This window comes from Chlorocebus sabaeus, chromosome 3 (assembly GCF_047675955.1).
Source record: "Chlorocebus sabaeus isolate Y175 chromosome 3, mChlSab1.0.hap1, whole genome shotgun sequence".
In the NCBI taxonomy this organism is placed as follows: domain Eukaryota; kingdom Metazoa; phylum Chordata; class Mammalia; order Primates; family Cercopithecidae; genus Chlorocebus; species Chlorocebus sabaeus.
Genome location: NC_132906.1, coordinates 9,930,049 through 9,949,683, shown reverse-complemented (window position 1 = coordinate 9,949,683; position 19,635 = coordinate 9,930,049). Strand labels below are relative to the sequence as shown.

General features: G+C 37.9%; 1 protein-coding gene across 6 annotated transcripts in view; it reads right to left on the bottom strand.

Moving 5' to 3' along the window:
* The window catches only part of TEX26 (testis expressed 26), a 41,514-nt gene that overhangs the window by 16,118 nt on the left and 5,761 nt on the right, over positions 1 to 19,635 (bottom strand). Inside the window, exons 2-4 of one of the 6 annotated variants that reach the window (XM_073013188.1) lie at positions 17,895 to 17,979; positions 6,262 to 6,427; positions 2,320 to 2,476 (exon numbers count right to left, since the gene is read on the bottom strand). In XM_073013188.1, the coding sequence (XP_072869289.1) occupies positions 2,320 to 2,476; positions 6,262 to 6,427; positions 17,895 to 17,979 (408 nt within the window). Of the gene's footprint in view, positions 1 to 2,319; positions 2,477 to 6,261; positions 6,428 to 17,894; positions 17,980 to 19,635 lie in introns of those variants that run through there. The other 5 variants (XM_037986850.2, XM_073013190.1, XM_073013195.1 and 2 more) reach the window with 5 other exon arrangements.

Sequence of the window (19,635 nt, the reverse complement as noted above, 5' to 3'; positions counted from 1 at the left end):
ATATTATTTAAAAATCACATAAGAAGAAATAGTTAACCAGATTGAAATTGACTGCCAATGAGAAATAGGAGTAGGGATGGAGCAAGGTAGGTTGAGGAACTACTGTTGTTTCTTTATAAGCCTCTAAGTAATCATTTAAGTATATGCATACCTTCGTTTAATAAAAGTAAATTTTAATTTTTAAAAACTATAAACAAGAAGTTAGGAATTTAGAACACCATATATAAACTGACTCTTGAAGGAATTTTAGCTGGGAAGGAGGTAGTTCTAACAAGAGAAGCCAGACTGCCTGGGTTCAAATCCTAGACTCCACCAGTCCCGAGCCAGGCAACCCTGGGCATGTTGCTTAACCACACTGAGTTTTAGATCCCCCTCTATGATTGGAGGTAATAACTTCACAGGTTGTGAAAATTAACTGCGTTAATTTATGAAAAGCTAAGGTCTTAGTAAACGCTGGCTGTTTATGAAGGGAAGCAGAGAAATGAACAGTAGCTAAAAGAAGAGATGGGGCTGAGGGAAAGCTCTGTTTTTGTTTTCATCTGGAACATGCTAGATGGGATATACTACAGTCAATGTGCATGCCGGTGGGGTGGGATTAATACTTTAGAGATAGAGGGATGACGTTGGAGAAAAGGCCAGAGAACTAGAAAGATAAAGTTCTTGTTTAGGGGACAGGGAGACAGATCCACAGCTCACAGGGATCGATGGCTCTGTTGGGGCAGGAAGGGGGATGTAGGATGAAACTAGAGACACCTAGGCCTTGCGAGATATGTCATTCTCCTCTCCTCAGGTGAACAGGGGCCTCAGCACTCCCTGGCTTGTGTTCAGAGCCCACAGGGCAGCCAGCCTCCCTCAACTGTCACTGAGTGTCACTATTTTGTCACCAAAAGGCAGGAGAACACCAATACTCCAACTGCCATTTTGTCACAGGGCTTAGAGTCTTGCACCAGCGTGTGTTGCTTTCTCAGTAACTTACGAAAAGGTTTCCGTCTTTGAGTTTAAAAATACAATCAATTTTCATGAATTCCCAATAAAGTAAATTTCCTGCCGATAAGCAAGAACAAAATTGCATTGAATTACCAAATATGTCATTTCTGGAAAATGTGTCGGTATAGATGGAACTCATTTTTGACCCCCTGAGACATGGGAGCTATGATGCCATCTCTACTTACCCTGCAAAAAACCAGTCAAAGGTATTCCCAGCCCCAGAGCCCTAAGGGCAGAGCCAGGTGAAGCGTAAGAGAATCTAGATTCTCACAGGGGAATCTGCAGAGCAGAGCTCCCATCCCGGGACACATGTGCTGTTCCAGGAAGCAGGATGAACAGCATGCTGGACTTTTCGTCTCTAACAAGGGAGAGAATAAAATGGCCCTCACTTCATCCTCTCGTGGTTTCCTACTTATCTACAGAAGACACCAGCATTCCATCCACATGGAACTCCAAGGCAGACTCCTGTTACTCCCTTATCCCTGACATCTGTCAGTCACTCATCCCTATCATTCATTCATTTGTTCAGCCAATATTTATTTTCATCACCTGTGATAAGCCAGGCACTGGGGTGGGTGCCGGTGAGACAATGTGAGCCAAAGAGCCACAGCCCCTACCCTGGAAGGGGCTTATTGCTGACTGAAGTGCCTGTGCCCCCACCTTGCAGATCCTGCTTCCCCTCGCACTGCCACAGCCCTGTGTCAAGCGACCTCACTCCTTTCTGCACTCCTCTAACAGGCTCCTCCTGTCCATCTTCCTCCTGAAGGCCATCTCCGTTCTTCACTTGCAGCCAGTGTGAGGCTTCTGAAAGTTGACATCTGAATTGTGTCAGTATCTTAATAAAAACCTCTTAATTGCTTCTGGGATGAACTCCAGACTCTTTAGTGTACCCTGTAAGGCCCTTCCAGACTGGGTTCTCTCTGCGCACGCTGATCTCCTCCCTCAACCCTCCCTTTGCCCTTGATGCTCTGCTCTTGCTGAAGTTCTTTTAGTTCCTGAAATGTTCCTCCAGGGCCTTCAATCCTGCAACAACACTCTCCCCTCCCTCTTTGCTTGGCTCATTCCTCTTCATCCTTCGGGCCAGGCAGGGAAGCCTTTCCTGACCCCCCATCCCACACTAGGCTGGATGTCCTCCTGTATGCCCATAGCAACCCTCATTTCCCACAAGGTGCACCTTTTGATACTTGATGTTTTTTATTTGCAAAATTGCCTGTTTCCATGCCTAGACTTTGAGTTCCTTGAGGGAGAAGAACACACGCATACTGCCAAACACCGCAACTCCAGGGCCCACTACATGACCCGGCAAAAAAAAAGGAAAACAAACGTGTTTACCTTTCGATCTGTCCACAAAGTCTCTCTTAGTAAGGGAAATAAACTGATTTGATAGTGCCTTGTTAACTTCTTTCATTGAAGCAGGGATTTTCCAAGGGAGGCTGTTCTTTAGTGTCCTCGTTTGTTGACAGTGAGGTAGTGTCCACGGGAAAACGCCCTATCAAAGCAAACACAATTTTCAAGAAAATCTATATGGGCTCACCTAATAGGATCAATAATCTGAGTGTCTGTGTGCACATATTCTTTAGAATCCTTTACAACCAGCTGCCACTGCAGGTGCGTGGATGCAGGGAGCTGGTCAATAGGAGCCATTGGTTGACCTAGCTGAAACGCAGGCTCTGTACATTTCTTTGACTTTTCACATTGAAAATGAGAAAATAAGATTGAAAACTTCAAAGAGTGTGCTTCCAACCAGAAGTCTCCTACAGATAAGACCAGGGGAAGAAATAACCCATGTTAATTCTAGTTCTGGCCATTCCCAAGGAGCACAGGCAGTGACTGCTTTCCCCTTGGGAGTCCCTGAGGAGAACCCCTGCCTCCCATGCAGAGGCCTCAGCAACTTCCTGGAGGACAGGGAAGGGCCGGCCCTCTCTTCTTACCTCCAAAGAGATTTTAGGATGATGAAACTTGAAACCTCCACCCCTTCTTGCCATCGTCCCTCTTTCCTGTGATCTTGCTTCCTATTTCCCTGAGAAAACTGAAGCCACCAGAAAAGAACCTCCACAGGCCACCAACCGTGTCCCAGCCACTGCACCTGCACTCACACATGCTGTGACGGGAGGGGAGCTGCAGGTGCCCTCAGCAAGGCCCAGCCCTGCCTGCAGCACCAGATCCCTCATTACTGAGTCTACTCCAGCAAATCGCTCCAACAATCCTCACTTCTCTCTTGCAACTTGAATCTCTTCCTTTCTGCTGGGTCATTGCCGTCAGTATCCAAGCATGCGTTTATTCCTCCTATCTTAAAAAGAAAGCACTCTCTTCACTCTACTTCCCCTTCTAGTTACTAAGCTATTCCTAGTTTCCCTTTGCACCAAAATTCTTCAAAATAGTTAGGTATTCTCACTGTCCCAAATTTGCCTCTTAAATCTCTTTTAATTTTCAAGTTCTCTCTTGATCCCCTTCTTTCCCTCACAATTTATCAACTGGAAAAACCAATATATAAAATTATAATTTATCTATTGAAGTCATTTGATGTGCAGGGGTCCCCACAGTCTGGATTTTGTTGATTGCATATGCATTTGTTGTTTAACAATTTCTTCTGTCCCCTATATTGCCTGCAAATTGGCAGGTGGATCCAGAGACTCAAATTCACCAAACTAGAAGTCAAGTGTGTCCAATCTGCGGCCCCATCCGGGACGGCTTTGAATGTGGCCCAACACAAATTCATAAACTTTCTTAAAACATTATGAGATATTTTCGCGATTTCGTTTTTTAAAGCTCATCAGCTATCATTAGTGTTAGTGTATTTTATGTGAGGCCCAAAGCAATTCTTCTTCCAATGTGGCTCAGGGAAACCAAAAGATTAGACATCCCTGAATAAATGGTGTTTCACAAGGCTGTAGGAGGCGGATAATATATGATTGTTTTTCTTGTGTAATGTTAGCAGTTGTTGACATTCAATGCCTAGATTAACAGGAGCTGCCGTCTGGCATTTGAACACTCATTGACTGAGAACACACAGGATGGTCTGCCACGCTAGCTCTCATTGGCTGAGGACGAGATAGTCTGCCACACTAGCTCTCATTGGTTGAGAGCCTTCAATAGTACTTAGAGGAAGGGAAAATTATATGGTCGTGTGTTTGTGGGTATATAAATACTGTATAATATTGTATACATACAGTATAATATTGTAACCAACTCTTTTACATTAATTGTAAAATATAAAGGATGACCAAGCATAGTGTCTCATGGCTGCAATCCCAGGGCTTTGGAAGGCCAAGATGAAAAGATTGGTTGAACCCAGGAGTTTGAGACCCGCCTGGGAAACAGAGTGAGATTCCATCTCTACAAAAAGTAAAAAATTAGCTGGGCATGGTGGCATGCACCTGTACTTCAAGCTGCTCTGGAGGCTGAGGTGGGAGGATCACCTGAGTTCAAGAGTTCAAGGCTGTAGTGAACTCTAATTGTGCCACTGCACTTCACCCTGGGCCACAAAGCAAGATTTTGTCTCTAATATATATGATTATATGTAATAATACATATGTTAGAGACATATTTATATATTATATAAAAATTATATTAAATATATAATTTATATATTATGTAATATATATTATAACATATATAAATTATATATTAAATATATATAAATTATAATATATAATATATTTTATATATTATAATATATAATATATATTTTATATATAATAATATATAATTTGTATAATATATTTATATATAATTTATATATATATAAAATGTATATAACTATATATAGTTTTTAGAGACAGGAGTTTTATGTATATATGTATATATGTATATATATGTATAAATCTATACTTTTTTTTTTCAGGGTTGAATAGGTTACAATGAATGGATAACACAAGGAACCAAATTGAATTGGCTATATGTGTACATTGTAATGACTTCCAAGTCCATATGTCTAGCTCATCTCTCCCCCATGAGCTCCAGACCTGTCTATTAAACTGCCAGTTGGACATATCTTCAACCAACATGTCTTCAACTAAAACTACATGTTCCCCCAATGCCCTTCTCCACCCAACCTAGTCCTCCACCATGTTCCAGCTGAGTAAACAGCGTCTGCATACGCTCAGCTGTCCAAGTCAGAAGTTGAACATTATACTTTCCTCTTCCTTATCCTTTGCATCCTTTTAGTCATCAAATCCTGTTCATTCTATGTCTTATCATCTATTGAATGCATCAAGGTGGCTCCATCCTAGGTGGTCCCATCCCACGTGGCAGTCAAGTAAATGATACCCTTTACTACAACCAAGCATTGCCTTTTGTGATGGGAGAAGGGAACAGAAAGCCAAGAAAACACACAGGGAGAATCAGTTATTTCCATCCAGGGGAGAAGGGCTTTCTTTAATCCGAGTCTCAAAGAAATATAGGGGTTCCCTTAGTGCACAGGATAAGGGCATTCTAGGTAGAGGAAACAGAATGATTTTAAAAATGGAGGTTTGAAAGTGCACGAAACATAAGGCTAAGCACAAATACTTGTACATGGCTGTTCACAGCAGCACAATTCACAATAGCCAAAAAGTGGAAACAATCCACAGAGGCATTAATGGGTGCACGGACAGACACATTGTGGTTTATCCATGGGAGAGAATATTATTCAACTGTGACAAAGAATTGGAAGTACTGATATTTGCTACACGGATGCTACATCGGTAGTCTTCATAGTAGTGCTTTTCCTGTCATCTTTCTAGTCAGATAAGTTCTTAGCTGATGAACCTTGAAAACATTATGCTAAGTGAAAAGAAGCCAGACACAAAAGGTCACCCATTCCACATAAAATAGGTGGAATTCCACACCTATTCCACCTAAAATATCCACAAACGGTAATCCACAGAGGTAGAAAGCAGACGGTGGGGAGCGGAGTCGGGGGTAATTGCTTAATGGGTATGAGGTCTCCTTCTAGGATGATGAAAATGGTTTGGAACAAAAATAGAAGTGACGGCTGTCCAACAACATGTATGTACTAAATGCCACTGAATTGTTCACTTTAAAAGGTTAATTCTATATTATGTAAATTACACTTCCATTTTTAAAAGTCCTTTTTAAAAAAAAAAAAACTCCAGGGGATAGAACATAAGTGGTTAGAAATAAATGTGAGACGGTAGACAGGAAATAGTCTGAGAAGAACCATGTATCCTGTAACTGTAGAAGCTGAAAGATCTTTGTGACATATTTAAACTCTCATTCTTATGGGTTATTGATACAGTATTAAATTCAACACATATGTAAATATGATCTTACTTCATTGAGATGAGATTTGTGGCTCTTGATTCCTCTTGAAGGCTCAGTTTTGATCAAATCTTCTTTGCAGTATGATTTCCAAGTGTACTCATCATTGTATTGTGTCTGATTGAGAATAGGATCACTAAGTGAATATGTGTATCCTAATCTTCTGATACTGTTTTGGCTCCAAAAAAAAAAAAAAAAAAACCCAGCAGAAATGAGAGTTAGAGGTTAAATACCAAATCTCACAAAAGTACCCATGTCAAATCATTTTACTCATTACATTTTTTAAAAAGATAGATTGACATAAGAGTTGATGCTAGAACTAATTTAATTTCAGGTTTTCCTTGAAGGAAAACAATGCTGTATTTTAGGATGGCTTTTAACAAAAGTATGGAGGCCTAAAATAAAATTTAAAAACATAACAATATGAAATTTATTTCATTAATTTTTTAAAGAGCTGAACACTCTCCAGTACAAATGGCACTTCAGTGTAACCAAATAGCTGGTGAAGAAAAGCTTCTCTCTATAGAAATCTTCCATCTGATAAAGGGAAGAAATATAAGAATTGAAATATCACTAGTTTCAAGCACCTAATGAAATAATGAATCTAGGCAATGACCAGCAGTGTCCACTCGCAGCTCCAAAAGAGGAGCGCCAGACACTATGAGCTTCTGAGTGAATACATGCATTGCCACTTATTAAATATCTTTGCCAAAATGCAGAACTTGAATCAGATGAAGTCTTTATAATGTTGGATTATAGGAAATACATGAAAAGAGAAATCATTTAAATGGCATCATGGAGATTAAAAAAAAAAAAAAAAAAAAAAAAAAAAGTCCCAGAACAATGATTCTGTTTGTTCAACAGTGAATTTGTCAGGGAAAAAAAAAGGTTCTCTCTCTCTCTCTCTCTTTTTTTTTTAAGATTAAATGAAGTAAGAGACATAATAACCAAATGACATGTATGGACCTTTCCTGGATTCAATTTCAAACCACTGCCTTTACAAAAAAAAAGTTATGAGACAATTGGAGAGATTTGATTGCTGATTGGCCATTTGATATTAAGGAATTGGTTTTCTTAAAGGTGAGATAATAGTATTTTTACGATTTTTAAAACATTTTTTATCTTTTAGAGATACATATGAAATCTTTAGAATTGAAATGATACAACGCCTGGGATTTGCTTCCACATACTCCAGTGGGAAGGATGAGTGGAGGACGCAGACAACAGTAGCTAACCAGCGATGATTGCTGTTGCTGACTCGTAGTGGGGGATTCCTTGTATGTTCCTTTGTGTATGTTCAAAATATTTCATTTTGACTTATCTTTAAAAGAGGGCTAGATAGATTCAGGTTATCTCTGTAAGAAACAAATATCTGGGATGTTGGAAACAAACATCCGGATGATCATTTATTGTCATTCAGATATAAACTGGAGAGTTTCCAAAGGGAGAGGATAAAGCACAAACAACTGTTTTTGTTTGTTTGTTTTTGTTTTTGTTTTGTTTTGTTTTTTGAGACAGAGTCTTGCTCTGTTGCCTAGGCTGCAGTGCAGTGGTACCATCATAGCTCACTGCAGCCTCAAACTGCTGGGCTCAATCTATCCTCCCACATCAGCCTCCCAAGTAGCTAGGACTTACAGGCATGTGCCACCATGCCCAGCTGATTTATTTTTTATTTTTGTTTTTTGAGATGACGTCTCATTATGTTGCCCAGGCTGGTCTTGAACTTCTAGCCTCAAGCGATTCACCCGCCTCAAGTAGCTGGGACTACAGGTGCATGCTACAGGCTGAGATTACAGCTGTGAGCCACCACACTTAGCCACAAAAAGCTTTAAAAGAATCAATTTTCAGATCTCAATTTCTCAATATACTCTTTCCTAGAACATATCCGCCTGAGAACGAACCCGCGAATGTATGCAGGTTCTTTCTTCCTACACCCCTTGCCTGATTCTCTCTTCCCCATTTCACCACAGGCCCTTTCTATGGTACATTGCCTCGAGGAATAAGCCTCCAACCGTGAGGGGGGCCTCTGGTGAAGGGAAACATGGTCGGAGTGATTTCAGAGACACCTCCTTGTAATCCAAGCTCCAATTGGAACCACATGCCTGGGCTTGTGGTTCTCAATGTCATGTGTATTTCTAGAGAGTGAAGGGTTGTGCTATACCCAGGGTACTAGTTCTTTGTGGGTGGCTCTGAATTTAGGTATGTCATAGAGCATGGCTGAGAGGAATGTCTGGTTTTCTATCTCCTAACAATTACAAAACGTTCACATCCTTTTAGGGAGAGGCCTCTGAGAGAAGAACAGAGGATGCAGAATGCTTAAAATGACTCCTTTCTCCCACATTTAAAGATAGGCATTTATCAGCTTATCTCTAGGATGTGCCATTACCTGGAAAGAAAAGCAGCTCTGAGATGGTGAAGCAGCACAGGTTGGTCACACTGATTACTTTAAATATAACCAGAATCTTGCCTTTTTTTTTTTTTTTCTTTAGACAGAGTCTCACTCTGTCACCCAGGCTGGAGCAACCTCCACTTCCCAGGTTCAAGCAATTCTTCTGTCTCAGTCTCCCAAGTAGCTGGGACAACAGGCACATGCCACCACACTGGGCTAATTTTTGTATTTTTACTAGAGACGCGGTTTCACCATATTGGTCAGGCTGGTCTCGAACTCCTGACCTCAGGTGACCCACCTGCCTTGGCCTCCCAAAGTGTTGGGATTACAGGAATGAGCCACCATGCCCAGCCCAGAATCCTTTTCGAGACAGCAAATTTTTAAAGATACACTGGATACAACTGACAAATAGGAATCTTGTATTTTTTTTCAGGTTTTGTATTAATCATTCAATAAAGTATTTAAATTTTATTCTGAATCCAATCATGTTACAAAATACTCCAACACAGCCAAGTTTCATTTTATTTTATGTTGTAAAATATTTAACAGTAAATGAAAGTATAGGCTGACCCGCCAAACCAATTTTAATTTTCACTGTATGTAACTTTCTTTCATTGAATACTAGTAAATATTTGATTTGATGTCTGATGAAATTAATAAAATTGTTTCTGTTTTTATACATAAGTATTTAATCATTCCCAAAAGGAAAGCAGCAGAATTCTATATACATGAGAATATATTTAGGAAACATCATGCTTTTTATTATACTCTTCACGAACAACTTATACATTTATCTACACATTTTATTGCATTTTTTTGGATATGATGCAATGAAATGTATAGCTAACTGTATAAGTTACTTGGATATAATTAGTCATATCAGACTCAAATCTTTTAACACTTCTCTTGTGTACTTTTCACTGTCTTCTCTACAATATGCATTCCATACTTTATTTTTCAGTGGTTTTTATAATATTCTCAAAACATATATTAACATTTATTTGAATTGAAAGTATAACTAGATTTTATTTGGACAGGAAATAAACCTGATTTTACTTACTGATTTGAACAACAAGGACTGATTTTACCAGCTAGGTAAAGATGGTATAAACTGTATAAGCTAAATGTTCAGCTCTGAGATTTTGATAAAAATATATTCAAAGTATGATAAAAGCCTTTTATCAAAAAAAGTTTGCATGATAAAAATTTATTAAAATTTGTGTTTCCATTTTCCAAATCCTTTTTGAATATAGAAAATTAAACAAGTTGCCTCCAAGTGAAATAGTAACAGGCACAATTTAATAGTCATGTGTTAAGACGTGTCTTTTCAGCATATTCTCAGAAACTGAGAAAGGGAATAACTCAATGACTGGATGATAAATCATCTTATTAATTGCTTTCAACAAAATTGAAGGAGTACTCAACCAAGCTGTCAGCTGATCAGTCATTAAAAATCACATTGTGATTTCTGGGACATAATTCAGAAAGAGTTCAGAGTACTGAGTGACACTGCTATACTAAAACTCCTTTCATTTGCACCTACTTATTTAAATATATATATATATGAACAAGGTTTCTTAACATTAGAATCTATAAATTGAAAAAAGAGAGAAGCAGAAAAAAGTGATGCTGAGTGCAGTTGCATTCTAAAAATAACAACACTCAAAACTAGATATACGAACTAATTGAAAACTAAACAGCCACATTTATCGCATTAAGATGCAGTTGCAAAAAAATTTTTGTATTTCATAATTATGAGCATTTATAATGTATTTATTGCTTTGAGCAATTGTGTACTAAAATAATTGTGATTAACTCTATACTTACGGTCATATAACATGTTTAAAAATTAATTTCAATTAATATACTAAAATAGTTGCAAAGAAGTATAATAGAATGATCAATAAATTACTTTCAAACATAAAATATATTATAGCAGGGAAAAATTCTATGGAGGAAGTGGAGTGGGAATGAGAGTTGAAGAAGAGAAAGAAATGAAATAAATGATCAAAGAAGAGCTTATTTGTGTGTTTATTTAAAAGATCATGGCAGGTATTAATTTGCTAAAGCATTCAGAGTATTCATTGGTTTTATTGAAAAGTTTTATTTTAAAATGTCAATATGTAGGATGGGGAGGAAGTTTAATCTTTTGCAGTTATTTAAATTTATGTTGACATTTGACAAAGCCATCATACAAAGACTCTCTATAACCAGGGAACTTATACAGAGTCTTCACGCCTGAAAGCACCAAGAGCCAAATTAGGGCTACAATAAACTGTAAACATTAAGGTCACATCCTTAAGGGGGAAAAAATAAATTTTTAAAAATCAAATAAATAATAAATTCAAGAATAATTAGAATAAATAGTCAACCCAAATGAGAAGGAACCAGAAAAATAATTCTGGCAATATGACAAAACAAGGTTCTATAACATACCTGAAAGATCACACTAGCTTTCCAGCAATGGATCTAAACTAAAATGAAAACTTTGAAGTACCAGATTAAGAATTCAAAAGGTTGATTATTAAGCTACTCAAGGAGATACCAAAATAAGGTGAAAACCAACATAAAGAAACTAAGAAACAACTCCGGATATGAATAAAAAATTTTCTAAAGAAATAGATTTTAAAAAATCAGAACTTCTGGAAATGAAAGACACATTTAGGGAATGACAAAATGCAGTGGAAAGTTTTAACAGACTAGAACAAGTAGTAGAAAGAATTTAAGAGCTAGAAAACAAGGCTTTTGAATTAACCCAACAAAAATAAAGAAAAAAGAATAAAAAGAAATGAGCAAAGTCTCCAAGAAATATGGGATTATGTAGAATGGCCAAATCTAAGAGTAACTGGTGTTCTGAGGGAGAAGAGTAAGTAAAAAGTTTGGAAAAATTATATGAGGGAATAAATGAGGAAAACTTTCCCGGGCTTGCTAGAGATTTAGATATCCAAATACAAGAAGCTCAAAGAACTCCTTGGAGATTCATCACAAAAAGGACTTCACCAACACCCATAGTCATCAGGCTATCCAAAGTCAATGTGAAGAAAATAATTCTGAGAGAAGTGAGACAAAAGCATCAGGTAACCTATTAAAAAATAAAACAAAACAAAAAAACCTATCAGACTAACAGCAAACTTTTCAGCAGAAACCTTACAAACCAGAAGGGATTGGGGTCCTATTTTCAGCCTCCTTAAAGAGAGTAACTGTCAGCCTAGAATTTTTTATCCAGAAAAACTAAGTTTTATAAACAAAGAAGAAATAAAGTCATTTTCAGACAAACAAATGCTGAGGGAATTTGTCACTACCAAGCCAGCCCTACGATAAGTGCTAAAAGGAGTTCTAAATCCTGAAACAAAAGGTCAATATATATCGGAATAGAACCTTTTGAAAAGGCCTATAAAATAACACAATGAAGAAAACAAAATATCTAGGAAGCAATTAAGAGGATGACTAGAACAGTCCCTCACATCTCACTATGAACATTGAACATAAATGGCCTAAATACTCCACTTAATAGATTGGCAGAATGAATTAAAAAAAAATCCACAAACCGCAAGATATCTGCTGTCTTCAAGAGACTGACCTAAAACATAAGGATTCATATGAACCCAAGGAAAAAGGGTGGAAAAAGATATTCCATGCAAGTGGAAACCAAAAGCGAGCTGGAGTAGCTATTCTTATATCAGATAAAACAGACTTTAAAGCAACAACAGTAAACAAAGACAAAGAAGGTTGTTAAATAATGATAAAAGGATTAATCCAACAAAAAGATATTACAATCCTAAATTTGTATGCATCTAACATTGGAGCTCCCAGATTCATAAAATATTTGCTGCTAGATCCAAGAAATGAGATAGACAGCAACATAATAAGAGTGGGGGACTCCAACACTCCATTGACAGCACTAGACAGATCATTGAGACAGAAAGTCAACAAAGAAACAATGGACTTAAACTACACTCTAGAGCAAATGGACCTAACAAATATTTACAAAAAATTCTACCCATGAATTGCAGAATACACGTTTTTTCTCATCAGCACATAGGACATTCTCCAATACAGAATATACAATAGGCCACAAAACAAGTCTCAATAAATTTTAAACAAAGTCGTATCAGGTATCTTCTCAGATCACAGTGGAATGAAACTAAAAATCAACTCCAAAAGGAACTCTCAAAACTATACAAATACTTGGAAATTAAAAATCTGCTCCTGCATGATTTTTGGGTTAACAATGAAATCAAGATGGAAATTTTAAAAACCCTTTGAAATAAATGATAATAGTGACACAAGTTATCAAAACTTCTGGGATACAGTAAAAGCAGTGCTAAGAGGAAAGTTTATAGCACTAAATGCCTACAGCAAAAAGTCTGAAAGATCACACATTGACAACCTAATTTCAAACTTCAAGGAACTAGAGAAAAAAAAGCAAACTAAACCCAAAGCTAGTACAAGAAAAGAAATAAGATCAGAGCAGAACAAAATGAAATTAAACAAACAACAAAACAAAGATCAATGAAACAAAAAGCTTGTTCTTTGAAAAGGTAAAATTGATAGACCATAAACTAGATTAACCAGGAAGAGAGAATATTCAAATAAACTCAATTTGAAATGGAACTAGAGACATTTCAACTGACACCACAGAATTATGAAAGATCACTCAAGACTACTATGAGCACCTCAATGCACTCAAACTAGAAAATCCAGAGGAAATGAATAAATTCTTGGAAACATACAAGCCTCCTAGATTAAATCAGGAAGAAATAGAAACCCTGAGCAGACCAATAACACATAGTGAGATTGAATCAGTAATAAAAAAAGCTGTCGACTTCAAAAAAAGCCAGAGCCAGATGGATTCACAGCTGAATTCTACCAGACGTTCAAGAAGAATTGGTGCCAATCCTACTGAAACTATTCCAAAAGACTGAGAAAGAGGGAATCCTCTCCGACTCATTTTATGAAGTCAGTCTCACTCTAATACCCCAAACCAGGAATACTGGTCTATAGAAAACTACAGACCAATATCACTGATGAACACTGATACAAAAATTCTCAACAAAATACTGACTGAATTCAATAGCACATCAAAAAGATAATATGCAATAATCAAGTGGGTTTCATCCCAGGGACACAGGCATGCTTTAATATATGCAAGTCAATAAATATGATATATCATATAAATGGAATCAAAAAACAAAAATCACATGATCATTTCAATAGATGCAGAAAAAGCATTCAATAAAATCCAGCATCCTTTTATGATGAAAACCTTCAACAAACTAGGCATCTAAGGAATATACCTGAAAATAATGAGAGCCATCTATGACAAAACCACAATTTTCATTACACCAAATGGGGAAAAGTCGAAAGCATTTCCTCTGAGGCCTAGAACAAGAAAAGGATACCCACTTTCACCACTTCTATTCAACATAGTACTGGAAGCCCTAGCCAGACCAATCAAGCAAGAGAAAGAAATAAAGTGTGTCCACGTTTGAAAAGAGAAAGTCAAAATATTGCTGTCTGCTGATAATACGATCGTATACCTAGAGTTTGGATAAAAGAATTCAGTAAAGTCTCAAGTTACAAAATCAACGTACACAAATCAGTAGCACTGCTATATACAACAATGACCAAGCTGAGAATCAAATCAGTAACTCGATCCCTTGTACAACAGCTGCAAAAAATAAAATACCAGGAATATACTTAACCAGGGAGGAGGTGAAATATCTCTACAAGGAGAACTACAAAACACTGCTGAAAGAAATCATAGGTGACACAAACAAATGGAAACACACCCCATGGATGTGTTTCATGGGTCGGAAGAATCAATATTATGAAAATGACTGTACTGGCCAAAGCAATCTGCAGAGTCAATGCAATTCTTATCAAAATACCAACATCATTTTTCACGGACTTAGGAAAAACAATCCTGAAATTCATATGGAACCAAAAGAGAGCATAAATAGCCAAAACAATCCTGAGTAAAAAGAATAAATCTGAAGGCATCACATTACCAGACTTCAAATTATACTACGAGGCTATAATTACCAAAAGAGCATGGTACTGGTTTAAAAAAATAAATAAATAAGTAGGCACGTTGACCAATGGAACAGAATAGAGAACTTAGAAATAAAGCCAAATACTTACGACCTAGTGATCTTTGACAAAGCATACAAAAACATAAATTTGGGAAAGGACACCATATTTAATAAATAGTGCTGGGAAAATTGGCTAGCATCTCTCACCTTGTACAAAAATCAACTCAAGATGGACAAAAGACTTAAACATAAGAGACGGGAAACCATAAAAATTCCAGGAGATAACCTAGGAAAAACTCTTCTGGACACTGGCCTAGGCAAATAATTCATGACTAAGACCCCAAAAGCAAATGCAAAATAAATAAATAAATAAATAAATAAATAAATAAATAAATAAAACCTAATTTAACTGAAATGCTTCTGTACAGCAAAAAGAATAATTAGATTAATCAGACAACCCACAGAATGGGAGAAAAATATTTGCAAACTGCGCAGCTAACAAAGGACTAACATCCCAAATCTACAAGGAACTCAAAGAAATCACCAAGAAAACAAATCCTATCAAAATGTTAGTAAATGACATGAACAGACATATCTCAAAAGAAGGTATACAAATGGCCAAAAACATATGAAAAAAATGCTCAACATCACTGGTCATCAGGGAAATACAAATGAAAACTGCAATGAGATACCACCCTACTCCTGCAAAAAGTATTGTTGAATTTAATTATTAAAAAGAAAAAAAAAAAACAACCAATAGATGCTGGCAACGATGTGGTGAAAAGGAAACACTTAAACACTGATGGTGTATGCTTCTATGGAAAATAGTATGAAGATTTCTTGAGGAACTAACAGTAGATCTATCGTTTGGTCCAGCAATCCCACTACCAGCTACCTACCCAAAGGAAAAGAAGTCCTTTTGTTAAAAAGACAACTGTACGTGTATGTTTATCACAGCACAATTCACAATTTTAAAGATATAAAACCAACCTAAGTGTCCATTGATTAGTGAGTGGATAAAAAAAAATGTGGTATATATACAACATGGAATATTACACAGCCATAAAAAAGAATGAAATAATGTCTTTTGCAGCAACTTGGATGGAGCTGGAGGCCATTATTCTAAGTGAAGTAACTCTGGAATGAAAAACCAAATACCATGCATTCTCACTGAGAAGTGGGAGCTAAGCTCTGGGTACCCAAAGGCCTATAGAGTGATATAATGGACTATGCAGACTCAGAAGCAGGGAGGGAGAGGGAAGCAAGTGAGGAATAAAAAATTACATATTGGGTGCAATGTACACTACTTGGGTGATGGGTACCCTAAAATCTCAGACTTCACCATTATGCAATGCATCCATGTAACCAAAAACCACTTGTACCGCAAAAGCTATTGAAATAAAAAAAGTTAAAATTTTTATACTGAAAATTTTTGTGAGAACTTTGTAATTACATAAATTCAAACATCACTGACCTAGACTCCCTAAGTTATCTATTTGTTTTTGGCTTTCATCCCCTAAACGTTTCTTCTTCAGGCAACTGTTACAGTCATATACCTAGCACTTTCATTACAATCAGATGATACAATTTCCCAGTTACCACGCGACTCACTGGGATAGCTAGTAACTCAGAAATCTGGAATCTTGTAGCCTTGTACTTTTTGGAAATTTATCATATACTATGATGGGAAAAATGAATGAAAATGACTAACTTCTTTGTGTTAGTCACTATCCTAGTGCTTTGTGTCCTCAGAACAGCCACTTTAGGCAGGTATCATTGTCCCCATTTCACCAATGACAAAACTGAGCCCTAGATGGCTTGTTAACTTGTGCAAGGTAGCAGAGATAATACGGGTAAGAGCAGAGGGCTGAGGAGATAATATGGGTAAGAGCAGAGGGCTGAGGATAGACGGCATTTCTGCCTAACTCCATAGCCATGGTCTTACCAATACTCCATCCCACTTTTCAATATCTTGAACTTTTAAGGCAAAAAGATTATTATTATTTTTTTTTTTTTGAGACAGAGTCTCGCTCTGTCGCACGGGCTGGAGTGCAGTGGTATGATCTCGGCTCACTGTAACCTCTGCCTCCCGGGTTCAAGCAATTCTCGTGCCTCTGCCTCCTGAGTAGCTGGGATTACAAGTGTCCGCCACCATGCCCGGCTAATTTTTGTATTTTAGGTAGAGATGGGGTTTCACCACGTTGGCCGGGCTTAAGGTGAAAAGATTCTTATTGGACACAATTCACAGAATGAACATGATAATTGAAGGCTCTCTATGACGATTTCACACCTACCAGTGACAAAGTAAAAGACGATGGGGCGGCTGGGCGCAAGGGCTCACACCTGTAACCCCAGCACTTTGGGAAGCCGAGGCGGGTGGATCACAAGGTCAGGAGATCGAGACCATCCTGGCTAACATGAAATCCTGTCTCTACTAAAAATACAAAAAATTAGCCAGGCGTGATGGCAGGTGCCTGTAGTCCCAGCTGCTTGGGAGGCTGAGACAGGAGAATGGTGTAAACCCTGGAGGCAGAGCTTGCAGTGAGCTGAGATTGTGCCACTGCACTCCAGCCTGGGCGACAGAGCAAGACTCCCTCTCAAAAAAAAAAAGAAAGAAAGATGATGGGGCTCCCCTAATCCCACTCTCACTCACCTATTGATGAGCTTAGAAGCTCAGAAAGGCAGCTGATGTTTAGAAACTCCCACTACCCTCAGCTCAGGTTGAATTGGAGAAGTTGAAGCCAATACTGCAGTATCTGGAGGAGTAGAGGTAAGAATAGGGGGACAGTGGCCTTCCTCCAGCTTCCAAGACTAGTCTTGGTGATGCTGTGATAACAAGTATTTGTTCATCCATTCACCTATTCACTCAATTGTCATTGCCTGCCTACTACATATAAGGGAATGGATTCAAGTCACATGAATGTTTAGGTGGCACAACCTTATTAACCTGTATATTAGGTCTGCTGTAAACCACGATACACAGCAACTTTATGAAAAATTAGTAGCCATTTTCTTGGTTTCCCAATAGGAGGTCTGGATACTGTTTGAGGGGAGCGGGTATCACTGATACTTGGAGGAGAGCTGTGCACACAGTAGCCCCTACCCAAGAGCATTTTTATGAGGCTTCTCTAATTACTGTCTATGTGTTTGGATTCTGAGTCATAAAAGACAAGCCAACAAATTAAAACATGTATATCAATCCAACTCAAATAATGATCTACCGAGTGAAGGCAGGCACTGCTTCTGTTTTAGGCGTGAATGCAGTCCTCATAGTGGTAGCATAGGAATCCCAGTTGGGGCCACCTGCTAAAAGTACAACAAAGCAGTTTTAAATATGGCAAACCCGAATGTTTTGATGAAATGTTGTTTTAACAATTAAGATAATTTTGCAAGAGAAAAAAAACATTTTGGATAATTTATCTTTAGAGTCTAAGGAATAAAGGCCAAAATACAGCCTCTAATAGGAATGAGGGAAAGCTTGACTTATTTATGTTTCACCCCAAAATAAAAGATAGTTCTACTGTTTCTCCTGAGCATTCATGCATGCTATTTTAAAGAATTAAAGACAGACATAAAAATATAAAGAGGAAAGCAGTTCATCTGAAATTCTATCATCTTAAGAGACTCACTATTATGTTTTGGTCACCAACTTTACATGCATCATCTTAGATGTACCTATACTTGCATCATACTAGATATGATTTTACACACAGGGGATCATATCACATACATCAGGTTTTATAATGGACACCTCCTTACTTCTTTCTTTCCCTGCCATTGCCACTCTCCTTCCTATCCCTCCTCCCAGGCAGCACATGTTAACAATTGTGCCTGTTTCTTTGCATACCTATGGAGGTATCACATGCTGATTTATACATAGACATATTGGGTTTCACTTATCAACCTTTTGTTTCACAAAAGTGGGTTCATATGCCACAAAGTGTCTTTTTCTTATATCTGTCACCAACAGTTTCTGATAGAAAACCCCTCCAAGTTATCTGGTGTGGTTCTAACGCATGTCTTGTAATGGTTGTGCAAAATCTTGTGGTATATATGCTATTTAAAGCTATGAGAGTGGGGAGATCAATGAGGGAGGGAGTAGACTTGGAGCAGAAATTTCAAGGCTGAGACCTGGAACACTCCAATGTCAAGAATTTGGAGACAGAAGGAGGAACCAGTGAAGGGGCTGAAAAGCACTGTTAGCAAGGTGATGAAGAAAGCAGGAGCCAGTGGCATCCTGAAAGTCAAAGAAAGTGTCCCAAGGAAGGGAGTCAAAGACTGCTGATGGTTCCAGGAGGATGCCAGCTGAGAACTTACCATTGGTAGTGCTATTGTTTGAATGTGTTCCCCAAATTTTGCATATTGGGAACTTAATCCCTAAATGTATATGTTGATAGCATTTGGAGGTGGGGCCTTTGAGAGGTAATTAAGATTAGATAAGGTAATCAGAGAGGGGTCCTCAGGGTGGGACTGGTGGCTTTATACAAAGAGGATGAGAGACCTGGGCTAGCACATTCTCGCCCTGTCATCATGCAATGCCCTCCACCATGTTACGATGCAGCTAATAGGCCCTCACCCAATGCCAGTGCCATGCTCTTGGACTTTCCATCCTCTAGAACCATTAGCTAAATAGTATTCTTTTCCTTATAAATTACCCAGTATGTAGTATTCTGTTATAGCAACAGAAAGTGAACTAAGGTAGATACCAGCAACAACACTGTTTATTTGCTCCAACCTCCATTGTCAACAAAGTACCACCAAATTTCTCAGGAATATACATTTTAAATTTAAAATTCAGTCATTCTCTCACTCTTCATATCTGGGTAGTTACCTGCTGCTTTTTAGATGTCATCAGAACCCGGGTTGAACGTCTCTACTTTTTGAATACATGATGTTCTCTAGGATTTATGACTTCATCCCTAGAATACTGTAGCCAGTATTCTGCATACTCATTGCCTATAT